A 13,216-nucleotide genomic window follows, 5' to 3' on the forward strand; every position below is an offset into this window, starting at 1 on the left:
GACATCATCATGTTTTAACGTCATATCTAGTTCCATCCTTGTGAACACAATATCTCAAGAACGCCTCAAGGAAATGTTTTTATATTTGGCACAAATGTTCACTTGGACTCAGCGATGAACTGATTGGATTTTGTTGATCAAAAGTCAAGGTCATTGTGACCTTGCATCTGTTTCATTCTCATGGACGCAGTTTCTTCAGAACACCTTAAGGAAATTTCTTTAAATTTGACACAAACGTCCACTTGGACTGACGCATAAACTGATTAGAATTTTGCGGTCAAAGGTCAGTGTGACCTCACAAAATATGTTTTCGGCCATAACTCAAGAATTCATTCACTAATTATGACCAAACTTGACACAAATGTCTAACAAGATAAAATAATGAAGGTCAAAAGGTCAAAGGTCAGCTTGACTGTGACATCATCATGTTTTAACGTCCGGGTACATGGTCTGCAGCATGTTTGGTTGTGAACGTGAGGACCTGAGGTTTCCCAGAAAAACACTGCATTGAAACAAGATAATCAATGTCATTCACTATATATAATGATACTGTGTGTGTGTGTGTGTGTGTGTGTGTGTGTGTGTGCGCGCGCGTTTCCACAGCATGTGGTGGTTTCTACAACAGCAGTATGGCCACAGTGAGCAGCCCGGCTCTCTCCATGACCAACTACCATCACAACATCAACTGTACCTACCATATCATGGTCCGAGCAGACAGAGTGATTGACATCAAGTAAGACTTGAATTAAAGGACTGGACCAGAGAAGTGAAAGTGTGTTTGAGACGTTTCTTTTTAAGTTACAGAGAGAGGGATTTATTTAGATAGCTTTCAGGACAGGCTTCATGTGGCCACAGAACCAACTGGTGGCTGTACCTGGGTCTTTCAGTAATCTATTACTGTGTGACTGAATCAGGATGTTGGTGCCAAAGAGCTTTGAAAACTACTTCATGTTCTCCTTCTCTCTGTCCGTAGGTTTAACACCTTCCACCTGGAGGCGTCCTCTTCCTGTCGCTATGACTACGTGGCAGTGTATGATGGACAGGACACGATGGCACCCTTGCTGGGGAAATTCTGTGGCGCAGTGCTCCCACCCAACCTGCGCTCCTCCACCAACCAGCTGTTCATTGTCTTCAGAACTGATGCCACGGTGAATGGGATTGGCTGGAGGCTGACCTACAGTGAGACACTCGGTAGGTCAATGTTACTGAAGTTGTGATGGCGGTGAAGGATGGAGCATTTATTTCCACATGTTAACAGCTCATGCGTGAAATAAGCACAGACTGACTACTGACCAATGTGTATGTCTCCACATCGGTGACAGCCATGGCCGGAGGCATTATGTTTACGGGTCATACGTGCGTCCCATCCTTCTGGACACACCTCAAGGGAATTCCTTCATATTTGGCACAACCATCCACATGGACTCAACAATGAACTGATTGGATTTCAGTAACCATAGGTCAAGGTCATTGTGTCTAATTCTCGTGAACGCGATCTCTCCAGAACACCTTAAGGAAATTTCTTTAACTTTGACACAAACATCCGCTTGGACTGACGAATAAACTGATTAGAATTTTTTGGTCAAAGGCCAAGGGTCAGTGTGACCTGTCAAAACACGTTTTCAGCCGTAACGCAAGAATTCACACACTAATTATGACAAAACTTGACACAAATGTCAAGTTCACATGGTTCCCTGCAGATTTTTCCCTTTAGATTTAGTCTTGAGATGAAAATGTTTATTAGTTTAAATCATATTTTAATCATTTTTATCCTTCATAGTTTAGTCGACGAAAATTCAAAATATTTTAGTCCTGATGTTTTCTATCTGTGTTTCTCTGTTTAAACTGATCCAGTGAGGTTAACTCATGGATCATAAACCAGACTCAAGGTGACAGGTTGTATAAAATCATGTGTGTGTCATGTCTCCAGCAGTGTGTGACAGGTTTAAGGGCTGATTTACGAGCACACACTTACTGATCATCATCTGAAAAGCTCAACATCTCTCTATTTATGCTCTCAACAAATAACTAACGTGAGCCAACTAGGATTTGTCCCCAGGTTCATTGTAAACTCTGACTTCGTTTTTATTATCAAAATCTATTTTTAGCTCGTCTTGTTTTTGTCATGGCAAAGAGGTAGTTGATGAAATATTTTCATCATAGTTTTCATCAACACTGGTTTCAGACGAGATGATTGGGTACTAGTATTGGCGAGAGCCCTGACTGGAGGACAGCTGACAGCAGGCGCCCTGCTGCGGGGACAGACCTGCACTCCTCCTGCTCTCCCTCTGGTTCTCCTACATGCTCCACTGGCCCTGGCTTGACTCTCAGCCACCAGCTGGCTCCATCCACAGCCCTGAAGCAGCCTCCGCATAAGCTCCACTGTCCCAGGCTGTGCTGTCAGAGAGCCAGAGGGAGGGTCAGAGGTCAGAGGGCCCTCTGGTGGCTCTCCTCCAGTGTCCACAGACCCCTGGACGTGGAGCTGTGGACTTGGTCTTTTTTCCAGTGACTTCATGTCCCTGCCCTCAGAACGTAATGTGTCCTTGCTATGATTGGATGATCAACATTTATCACTCTAGCCAATCACAGCCCGGTAGGGCCTGACTTGTCCCTCCTTCATTTCAACAAATGCATGAAGAAATGTAAAGAAATGCATAACGTTCAATGCAGAAAGGAATATGTTTAGGAAGATAAACAGGGGTGGGGTTACAAAGGGAAATAATACACTAATAAATAATTTCATAAATTTACAAACTTAAAAATGAATGTCGTCTTGTAGAAATATGTTTAAAATTAATAGAAATAAATAATAAAAATATATAAATTAATTAAATAAATAAAAGGGAAAACTAACTAACTGTAAAAGAGGGTCTGACTTGACCATTATTGGACAAAAACAAGGCCACCATCTGGCCATCCACCTCATAACCATGTTGCAGTTTATGGCGTCTGAATTTTTGGCAAAAACAAGGGACACAGCGTCACTGTCTGGACACTGAGTCCTACGCTGTCACCAGAAACCCGTGCTGATGGGTTGGTGATGTCTGGACACAAAAATCCAACATGATCGCTTGCAAATAACAGAGTGGACAGTCTGTCTTAAAGATTGGAGACGAGACACACGTCTGATTGATCGTCTGAACGTGGCTTGTGTTTGTTCTGAACTGCCTGCAGGTCCGGCGCAGGGATGCGGTGGCTACCTGTCCATGCCCATGGGCATGTTTGGTTCTCCAGATCCAAACCTAGACGGGCGCTATGAGCCCAGGATGGACTGCACGTGGACCATTGAGATGCCGGTCAATAAGGCCATCAACCTGACCTTCGAGTCCTTTGACCTTGAGAGCTCCTCCTCCTGCCGCTACGACTATGTCAAAGTAAAGAACCCCCCGCCAGTGAAATACTGTCTGCTTTTCTTTCATCAGGACACAATAACTGAACATCACACAGCACACAGCCACACTGGCATCTTGTTGCAACAGGTTACAAGATGATTTGACGTGACATCAAACATCGGTTAACTAGTTAATACTTTCATTTGCAGGTGTGAACTGTTTTTATTTATTTATTTTATTCAACAGAGACAGTGCACAGCTACTTAGCTGCACCGGTTAGCTACAAGCTAACTTCCATCTGTAGTCCCTGGGCAGGAAACAGAATCATTTCTCTGTTATATAAAAAAATCAAATGGCAAATAGAACATGATACAACAGTTTTAGCAATAACAACAGCAAGACAACACAACATTAAGTCACCGCAACAACAATTGACTACATTAAGATATAACAAAGTTTCATCGTGTCAGATCAAGTGTTTGAGTTCATGTGTGATGGGAACACAACCGGGTTGATTTTAGCCACAATTTCATCTGAAATTTAAAACCAACAAAGCTGCTGCACTGTCTGATCTCACCTGGTTCTGAGTCCCAGTAATTATAAGCTCTAACAGAGACTGAGCCACCAAACTCAGCAGATCTGTACTCTGCTGCACAGTCGCCACTTTGTACACCAGGCAAGCATCAGCAAGACACACAGAGCCGTCAGAGGTCAGGAGATTATGTCTCTGAATGATGTTACAGTGGTGATAACATGATGGTTTTTTGTCCTTGACTGTTTGTAAAGTATTTGCAGCGAGGTCGGTGTTGTTCTTGTAGCTTGTTATGCAGTATGAAATATGTCAAAAAATCATTGAGTGCATGAATATTTTTGCTGCATCTAAGGGGAGCTGGTTTCGAGTATACCTGAAGTTCCTTTAAAATGGATTTTAAAGTTTTACACACCTGCTTCATGTTTCTTAAAGGTCAGCTGTGACTCGATAATAATTCCTAGATATTTAAGATGTGACACAGTCTGGACCCTTCCTCCTTTCAACACGATATCAGGCTGACTTCCATTTTTCCTAATATAAAAATAAATGCAAGCAGTTTTACTTACATTGAGTGTCAGGCAAGACTCGGAGAGCCAGCTGTAAATTTTGGCCTCAGCTGCTGTTAATTTAGCTGCCACTTCACATCTGTCTTTCCCATGTGCGAGGATGACTGTGTCATCTGCGTACATTTGGGTTTCAATTTCAGGACATGTGAGGTGCAGATCATTAACATAAAGACTAAACCAAAGAGGCCCTAAGATTGAGCCTTGTGGAACACCAACAGAGGATCGACAAACATTGAGGTCCTATTCCCAACTCGCCTACATTGTGTTCTCATAGATAGTGAGACAGGACTCCATCCGTTTGATTACATCAACAGAGAAAATATTGATTACCTTGTATTAACTACACTTGTGGTTTTGCTTCCATGTTAATGCACTTTTGCGATTCATGATGCGAAGTGTAATAATCAGGTACCTACTTGTCAAACTGAAGTACAGTAGGACAAAACTACATTGGCAATAAAACTGCGACACTATAGATTTGCTATTTTTTCTTAATGTCTTTAATGTCTGTGTATCTCCACCAGGTATATGATGGTGACAACATGAACTTTCCTCTGGTTGGGACATTTTGTGGAAGCTTCATTCCTGCTTATTTTGTATCCAGCGGAAACTTCCTGACCGTTCACTTTGTCACTGATGGCTCAGTGCAGAAACGAGGCTTCAACGCCACCTACAGAGCTGTGCCACGTAAGACACTTTGTAGACACGCTGCAGCAGCAAGGCTTCATTTTCATCAGACCAATTCAAAGTGCATGACACCATTTCGACGCCAATAATTAACCCCAAAATGACTGTTTTCAAATACCCGTCTGCTGCCTCATTGGCTAGGGATCCTGTCAGTCAACCAAAAATGTGTTAATGACCGCACGACTGAGGTCGATGGTATTTGCTTTTGCTTGTTGGACATTATTGGACACAAGAGACGCTCATGCTGTCACACATGCAGGTTACTCTTTCAGTAAACAGTAAGTGCAGTGCAGATGATTGTGACTTCTGCAAAGGTCATCATCATTTCTTCGTGTCCTCTCTGTGGTCCTTATCGCACAATGCACGATATGATTTGGCCAAGTAGGACATGCTCCTTGATCAACATCCCACATCTCATTCCAGGACCAACATTGCCATCAACCAATCACAGCCCTCTGACATCATCAGTGTGCTGCTCCTGCACCTCTTTCAAAATTCTTTTGTGCTTCTTCAGAGCTAAGATAATTTTCCAAACTGAAGTAAGAATGATGAAACAAAAACCTTGTAAGCTACTGCAGGGTTAGCGGGTTAGCTTGCTAAGCAGGTTGGCTATGCTAACAAGTTAGCTGTTCACTAAAACAGTAAGGATAATATCATTTTTCACTAACACATTTTCTGTCCTTTGTTCCATCTTGATCCTGGATAGATTTGGTTAGGTTCATCCAGGACCATCATCATCATCGTCAGCTGATTCTGGATCATTTGTTAATGTCGACATCAACATATCAGTGATGTCCCTGGATCAACATCAGTGTTTCTATTCAGGATCAACTTGACTATGATGGTCAAGATCAACATAAACAAATTATCCAGGGTCAACATGGCAGCGATGTCCTGGATCAACCCGAGCACTGCAATTTTACAAATGAATGGTTTTGGTCTTTGCAACTGCAATTTTACAAATGAATGGTTTTGGTCTTTGCAACTGCAAAATGACATCATCCTTACCCTCACTGTTAATGAACAATATCCTAGCCTATTGACAAGCTAACTTGTTAGCATATCTAACCTACTTAGCAAGCTAACGCATGAACCCTGCAGTAGCTGACAAGGTTTTTGTTCAGTGTTTCTGAGGATTTTGTTTAATTGTTCTAACTTCAGTTTGGGAAACTAGCTTAGCGCTGAAGAAGCACAAACCCCCTAAAAAGTAACTGTAAGTCGTTGTCGTTATAACCTTGTGATTTACATGTTGATGCTATTCTTCTAATTTTGTGCCTTTTCCAAACCTGTCGATGTGTCCCTCAGTGGTTTGCGGTGGGATTCTGAATGCCACGACCGCCATCCAGACCCTGACCTCACCTTTCTTCCCCAATGCCTATCCTCCTCACACCTCCTGCCGCTGGATCCTGGATGCTCCAGCCCAGGAAACCATCAAAGTGGCAGTCCAGACCTTTTCCCTCCAGCCCAGCCAGAGCTGCTCCGAAAACTACCTAGAGATGAGGGACTGGCCGATGGTGAGTGTCACGGTGGCCTCAGAGCGCTTCAGCCCTGGTGTGGACATTAAGTGAAGCACAATGTGCAACAGAGTGAAAAAGAACAGCAGCCTGACACCTTAAAAACCCTCCCACCAACTAATTAAGGTGGAGTAAACCATCAGTGGGGGAGGGGTGAAGGGAGGGGACACAGGTGAGTAATCCAGGTCAGATTCCATACGTTCCAAATGTTGCAGCAGCCAACAGTAGACAGCTAGCCTCCGTGCTCAAGGGACTGGCCCAACTGCTACTTTAGGTTTCATACATGAGGTAGGACTGACTCACATGGCTGCCAAGAGGACTGTCTCACACCGAAACCACACCAGAAGTGTTTGGTGGAAACGGGGCTATACACGTCTAAATATGACGCTTCAGGTACCCTTCTGTGTCTGTTTTGGATGTTCGGGGAATGTCTTGTTGTGTCTTTTCAAAGTGCGCTTCTGACCTCAGTCACTAGATGCATACCATCATTTTCAAAATGAACTTACAAGGTTGGTAAAACACTTTGATTTAAGCAACGAAGCCAACAAAAGTGGTTAGATTAAGAAAAAACATCATGGTTTGGCTTAAAGGTGAAAGTCTGGAGTTTGTTAGACTCATCCAACTCCCCCCCGCCCTCCCTATGTTGACTTTGTCACTCTTTATATTACGGTAGTTGCTGGTTGCTTTACAAATTGCAAAAGGTGCCTCTACACCAGGCTGTGATGCTGAGATCACTGACAAAGCTGCGGTATTTGAAAGTTGGGTTTCAGAACGTGCTGCATATGTGGTGTGAAAGCGCTCTTAATAACTGCAGAGGTGAAAATGACCAAATTAATTTTTATGATACTTCACTGTGGCAGTATTGTAAAATCCATTCTGAATAAGGTGATTCTTGTGTTTGCAGGGAGACTATGGGCAGTCACATAAGTTCTGTGCATCAGATGATCATCCACCAGACTTCTACAGCTACAGCAGAACAATCCACGTGCACTTCAGATCTGACGCCTTCATGACAGGAAATGGCCTGAGTTTCACCTATCAGATCGCCAGTAAGTACCCGTGGTTAACCTGGGGCGAGATGAGGAGCAAACCAAAACATTTGGCCCAAGTGTGCCCTTTCCCTGCCAAGGTCGAACCGGTTCTGTTCTGGTTCCTGCACGTTACTTTGAACCGTTCAGCATTTTGATGAGAAAGAAACTGGTTCAGAACCCGAAAAGTTGGTTCTCAGCTGGAACCAAAAAACAGCAGGTTGTCTTTAACCTGAAGAGGGAACTGTGATCAGTGGGTGTGTGGTATTCTACAGATTGGAAAGAGAACATACACAGATCAGCCAAAACATTAAAACCACTGACAGGTGACGTGAACAACACTGATCATCTTGTTGATGCAATGTTCTGTTGGGAAATCTGGGGCTCTGACACTGGTGTAGATGCCCCCTGACACGCTCCACCAACTTAAACACCAGTGCAGACCAGGTACCCCCCATTATGGCAACGGCCCTCCCCAGTAGCTGTGGCCCTCCAGCAGGACAATGCACCATGCCACACCACAAAAACTGCTCAGGAATGGCCGAAGGAATTTGACAAAGAGCTCAAGGCATTGACCTGGCCTCCAAATTCTTCAGATCCCAATCTGATCAAACATCTGTGGGACGTGCTGGTACCCCACTTCACAGCCCACAGGACTCAAAAGATCTGAAAGTAACGCCCTGGTGTCAGACACCAAGGGATGCCCTCTAGAGGTCCTGTGTTCGTGCCTTAACAGGTCACAGTCAAGTCCGGTCCAAGGAGCACCCACCGTGGATCAGGGGTACCACTGGGGTACCAGCACGTCCCTCAAATGTTCGATCAGGTTGGGATCTGGGATATTCAGAGGTCAGGTTGACGCCTTGAGCTCTTTGTCCCGTCCCTCGGGGTTAGGGTTAGTTACAATCACCGACTCTGACTTGGTTGAAATTAACTCTTAGCTCACACAGTTAGACGTGAAAATATTCTGACTCTATACACGCTAAAATTACTGTTTATTCAAATGGAGTCAGGTTGGTTCGGCGATGTCGATTTTGTGGCTGTTTCTGTTTAAATGAAAAAAAAAAAAGATCTTACTCTTTATTAAAAAGGTCTATGTCTGCAGGGATCCTCTCTGTAATGTTGACACACTCTTAGAATGACAATCTGAGCCCGTCAGTGACAAAAACACTTTTAGTGGACGTATATTGATGGCGCACAATTGCCCCAAATGGTTTCCATTGCAGCCTGTTTCACGACCACTGGCCGCAACACTCTCTTTCAGGTCTGGACCAATAAAAATCATGTTGCTCCCATTAGTCACTGAGACCATTTGAAAACAAGGTCCAGGTTGAAAAACACTGAAGTTACCCTTTAAGTGTCCTGACTGTGGTGCTGGTGATGATTTCCAGGCTGTAGCCGAACCTATGAACAGGAATACGGGTACCTGAAGAGTCCAGGCTGGCCGGACATCTACCCCCACAACATAGACTGCACCATCATTCTGAAGGCACCACAGAACAGCTACATCTCCTTCTTCTTCAACAACTTCGATCTGGAGAGCCAGACCGACTGTAGATTTGACTACCTGGAGGTAAAACAAGCAGCACGTATGCAGACACACACACACACACACACACCTTTACTGGCTACATCCATCATTTAACTCCAACACATTATTATCATACATCATACAGCACCTTTGGAACCAGCAGTAACCCTTCAGACATGGTATCTAGACCCTCGGTGTGTTCAGACAGTCCTCTTAAATGTGGGCGGGGTTGTTGTCACTCACTGCTCCGTCCAGCACTCGCTGTATTTCCTCATCAGCGGTGACACAGATGGAAGTCTGCACCTGGTTTATCGTCCACAGAACGAGGCTGCATGCCCACATTTTCAGAACAAAATAGAACAGGCTGCAGTGAGAGTCTCTCTCCATGGGATATTTAAAAATAGCAGCTTTGTGCATTTAGTCCTTCTCAGGCAAGCTCAGGGGTTTAGTGTTGCTGTAGCCCACAGGAAGTGAGGATTAGAATATATGACCTTCACATAATCCGCTCCAAATTAATCTATATTTTTAAAGTCATTACTAAAAGTGTGTGTCATATAAAAACTAAAGTGATGGTCAAAGTTGTCACAGTGAAATTTAAGGTGTGCTGATGGATTCACGTCATCAACTCATGCATTGAGTAACATTACAAGTTAACGTTCCACCTTAAAAGTTGCCGGCAGTCGGCCCAGTGAATGAAGTTATTTTTTTCTCTTTCATTTTATAGTTGTAGTTTACTGATGTATGAACAGAGGTTACATAAAACCAGAGTGAGCGTCCTCTACTGACCAATCAGACTGCAGGGTTTCTAGCTCCACCTTTTAGTACCAGATCTGTGTGCTAGGTACCCCAACAGAGGGGGGACCAAACATGGGGACGCTAAGGAACGCTGCTGTTGGTACCATCCACAACGTTTACTGTGGAGACAGAAAAATGTGTCCTGAACTCTATGGTGGAAACGGGGCTTAAGAGTTCTGATTGCAGTGGAACAGTTAAACAGACTGAGGGTCTAGGCACCATGTCTGAAGGGTTACTGTTGGTTCCAAAGGTACCATACCAAAAGTGTTTGGAGGAAACGTGCTACAAGTGTCAGCGACTCAGTTAACCACAACACTCTCTGCTGTCTCAGATTCGTAATGGCAGTACAGCGGACTCACCACTGTTTGATCGCTTCTGCGGCAGCACCTTGCCCAGCCCCATCTTTCCACAGTCCAACCTGCTCTACCTGCGCTTCAAGAGTGACTTCTCCAACGCCCGCGATGGCTTCGAGGCCACATGGACGTCCTCCCCTCACGGTCAGAGCTGAACTGTTTACACATATATGTGTGATGTTAAAGCAGGTTCCATGACACAGCCAGAGCGCACAGATTTACACTCCAAAACAAAAAGACTAACAAAGCTGCTGCGAACCATTAGTACATCTTTAACAGTGGGGACAAAATAAGTGCCAGTACTTCCCTGATTCACCTGTTGCCATGTGAATCAGGGGGTGGGGGGTGTTCTCTTTGTGTTGCCCTTTCGGAGCCAGGTCACTAGACGAGCTGCTGACAGAGAAAAACAGGCAGGAGAGCAGTTTGTGATGCAGCAGAGATTCATCTAAATGCAGGAAAATGAATTGAGGCCAAAACACACTGGTGTCAAACACTGTGCGTCAGTACGCCCCTATTATTGTCAGTGTACAACCCCATGTCATTCATGTCTTCATCTTTTGCTTCATGTCTTCATCTTTTGCTTCATGTCTTCCTGTTTGCTGTTCTTCTTTTGGCTGAAACATCTTTGTTTGACATGTTTGTGTACCAGGTTGTGGTGGCACTCTGTTCGGTGACCATGGCTCTTTTGCAAGCCCCAACTACCCAGGCACCTATCCCAACAGCACCCACTGTGAATGGGTTATCAGGGCACCCAGAGGTCGTGTGGTGACCGTCACCTTTGCCCAGATCAGTATTGACGACCCTGGAGACTGCCAGAACAACTTCTTGAAGTTGTACAATGGCCCTAACACCTCCTCTCCGCCTGTTGGACCTTACTGTGGAGTGGTATGTGCCGTCCTTTTGTAAAGAAGAGAAAATACAACTGACTGATCAGCCCCTGAAAAAGACTCCTGTAAATCCTCAGTAAACCCTTTCATGTCCAAATCTGTGTGCAGTGGTTTAGAGGCTCAAACACAAATCATTGCACCATGTTTTAATTTCAACTGTTTAAAGTTGGAATTAAAGTTCTTTAAAAACAAACACTCCTGACTATCTCTGAGGATCTACAGAGAGCGTTAGCAGTTCAGTCTCCATCATCTACCCAACGTTTATGCCAGATCTTCCCTATTGAAAAATAAAATGCACTACAGAAACTATGTCTTCACATATTTGGAATGACATAACAAATAATCAAAGTGACAGAGTTTCGAGAGCGGAGAATCAGAATTTGCGGAGGGAATGACACCTGCAATGACAGGTGTGTTACTCAACGTCAGTACATCATATCTGTCTTCACTGTCAGCTAGCGATCTCCTCGTATAAAACCAGGGACAACAGCAACATGTAACAAAGGTAACGGCACATAATTTGGCTCCATTACAGCTCACAAGGTTCATTGACAAACAACTGTCTGATACTAAACACGTTTTCCAAACAAATACAACATGCTAACGTTATTAGCACCAGCCTATGGCATTTTACATTGTATAAATTAGCCTAGCAGCTAGCAGAGATTTCCTCTGCTCATATTTCAGCCAGGATAAATCACACACAGTGTGTGGAGGCTTTATTGTCTTCATGATTTATTGTTTCTTATCTGTGAAATTAAAGTAAATCAAAGCTTTGTTTCCACTGAGGGAAATGGTTTCAGCTTACAGAGACAGACAGGAGGTTCTGGGGAGAGTGTACATCAGACTGTGGCTTAGGTGACGGCGTAGGCTCTACGTCGATGTGGAGCCTACGCTGTGCAGCGTCGATTCAACGCAGATGTATAAATTCCCCATAAGCTAGCTCGGGCTCCGTTAAGGCGAGCTAATCGCTAACATGCTTGTTAAAAAGGAAACCAGTGCTTTGAGATGGCTGGCAGAGATGACAGAGTTTGATCACGTTATCCTGTCTGAGGTGTAACAGGTGGTGTGTTCCACCTTTCATTTCTCAGTCACTCTACAAAAGAGGATAAGCGCGCCATTAGTGTACTGTTACCACCGGAAAGCGGAGGTTCCAGTTCAAGTCGCACTGGTCATTGACACAAGGTATCATGGGGGCTCAGAAATGAGGTGGATCAGTTCTTGTTTGATAAAATTACAGAGTGGACATGTGAGCGATATCAGAGATATAAGTGAGATCATGTTTCCCTGTGATTTTTTGAAGCATACACATCTGAGAAAATTCAGTAAATATGGATTATGGTTGATCGTTTGTGTTTCCTCTCTTGTGTTCATTCAGGAAACCAACATCGCTCCATTCACAGCCTCCTCCCATCAAGTCTACATCGTCTTCAGTGCCCAGTACGCCACCCTGCCGTCAGGCTTCAGACTCACCTGGAGCAGCTGAAAGAACGGCCTTCAATAGACACACACACACACACACACACACACACACACACACACACAGACAGTTGCTTACTAATTTCCTAATCATGTTTTAAGGTACACGCCTGCTGTGCATTTATTTTCAATCAAACCAATGTAACAATAATAATAATAATAATAATGATAAAAATAAATCTATACCAACATAACAAACATATGATGTCATTTCTTGTTTCAAATGTTCAGTTTAGTCGTACTGTGTTCATTTTAATCCAGAGTGCCACAACCCCTCTGACCTGCTGGTGAAACAGACTGAACAAACTGAACAGACTACACTTCTTGTAGACAATTAATTACATCAAACACACAGAGTTACAGCACTCACTTTACAGCGTATTTGAAACGTTGTCCCAGAAAACATTGTGTGCATTAAGAGCCATTTGAAGCCTTTCATCACAATCTTCAACAACCATAGCCCCTTGTCCACCGCAGGAACTTTTCTCATTTACCCGGGGTTTTGAAAAACCTTG

General features: G+C 43.9%; 1 protein-coding gene across 1 annotated transcript in view; it reads left to right on the plus strand.

Annotated features, from left to right (window-relative positions):
• The window catches only part of cubn (cubilin (intrinsic factor-cobalamin receptor)), an 86,313-nt gene extending 73,428 nt beyond the window's left edge, over positions 1-12,885 (plus strand). Inside the window, exons 57-66 of the mRNA XM_050056397.1 lie at positions 604-733; positions 974-1,191; positions 3,175-3,374; positions 4,955-5,117; positions 6,423-6,631; positions 7,536-7,680; positions 9,048-9,229; positions 10,314-10,479; positions 10,985-11,220; positions 12,601-12,885. Of these exons, the coding sequence (XP_049912354.1) occupies positions 604-733; positions 974-1,191; positions 3,175-3,374; positions 4,955-5,117; positions 6,423-6,631; positions 7,536-7,680; positions 9,048-9,229; positions 10,314-10,479; positions 10,985-11,220; positions 12,601-12,708 (1,757 nt within the window). The 3' untranslated portion in view covers positions 12,709-12,885. The remainder of the gene's footprint in view (positions 1-603; positions 734-973; positions 1,192-3,174; positions 3,375-4,954; positions 5,118-6,422; positions 6,632-7,535; positions 7,681-9,047; positions 9,230-10,313; positions 10,480-10,984; positions 11,221-12,600) is intronic.
• The last annotated feature ends 331 nt before the right edge of the window (positions 12,886-13,216 follow it).

The sequence above is a fragment of the Epinephelus moara genome, chromosome 11 (genome assembly GCF_006386435.1).
Source record: "Epinephelus moara isolate mb chromosome 11, YSFRI_EMoa_1.0, whole genome shotgun sequence".
Classification (NCBI taxonomy): Eukaryota; Metazoa; Chordata; class Actinopteri; order Perciformes; family Serranidae; genus Epinephelus; species Epinephelus moara.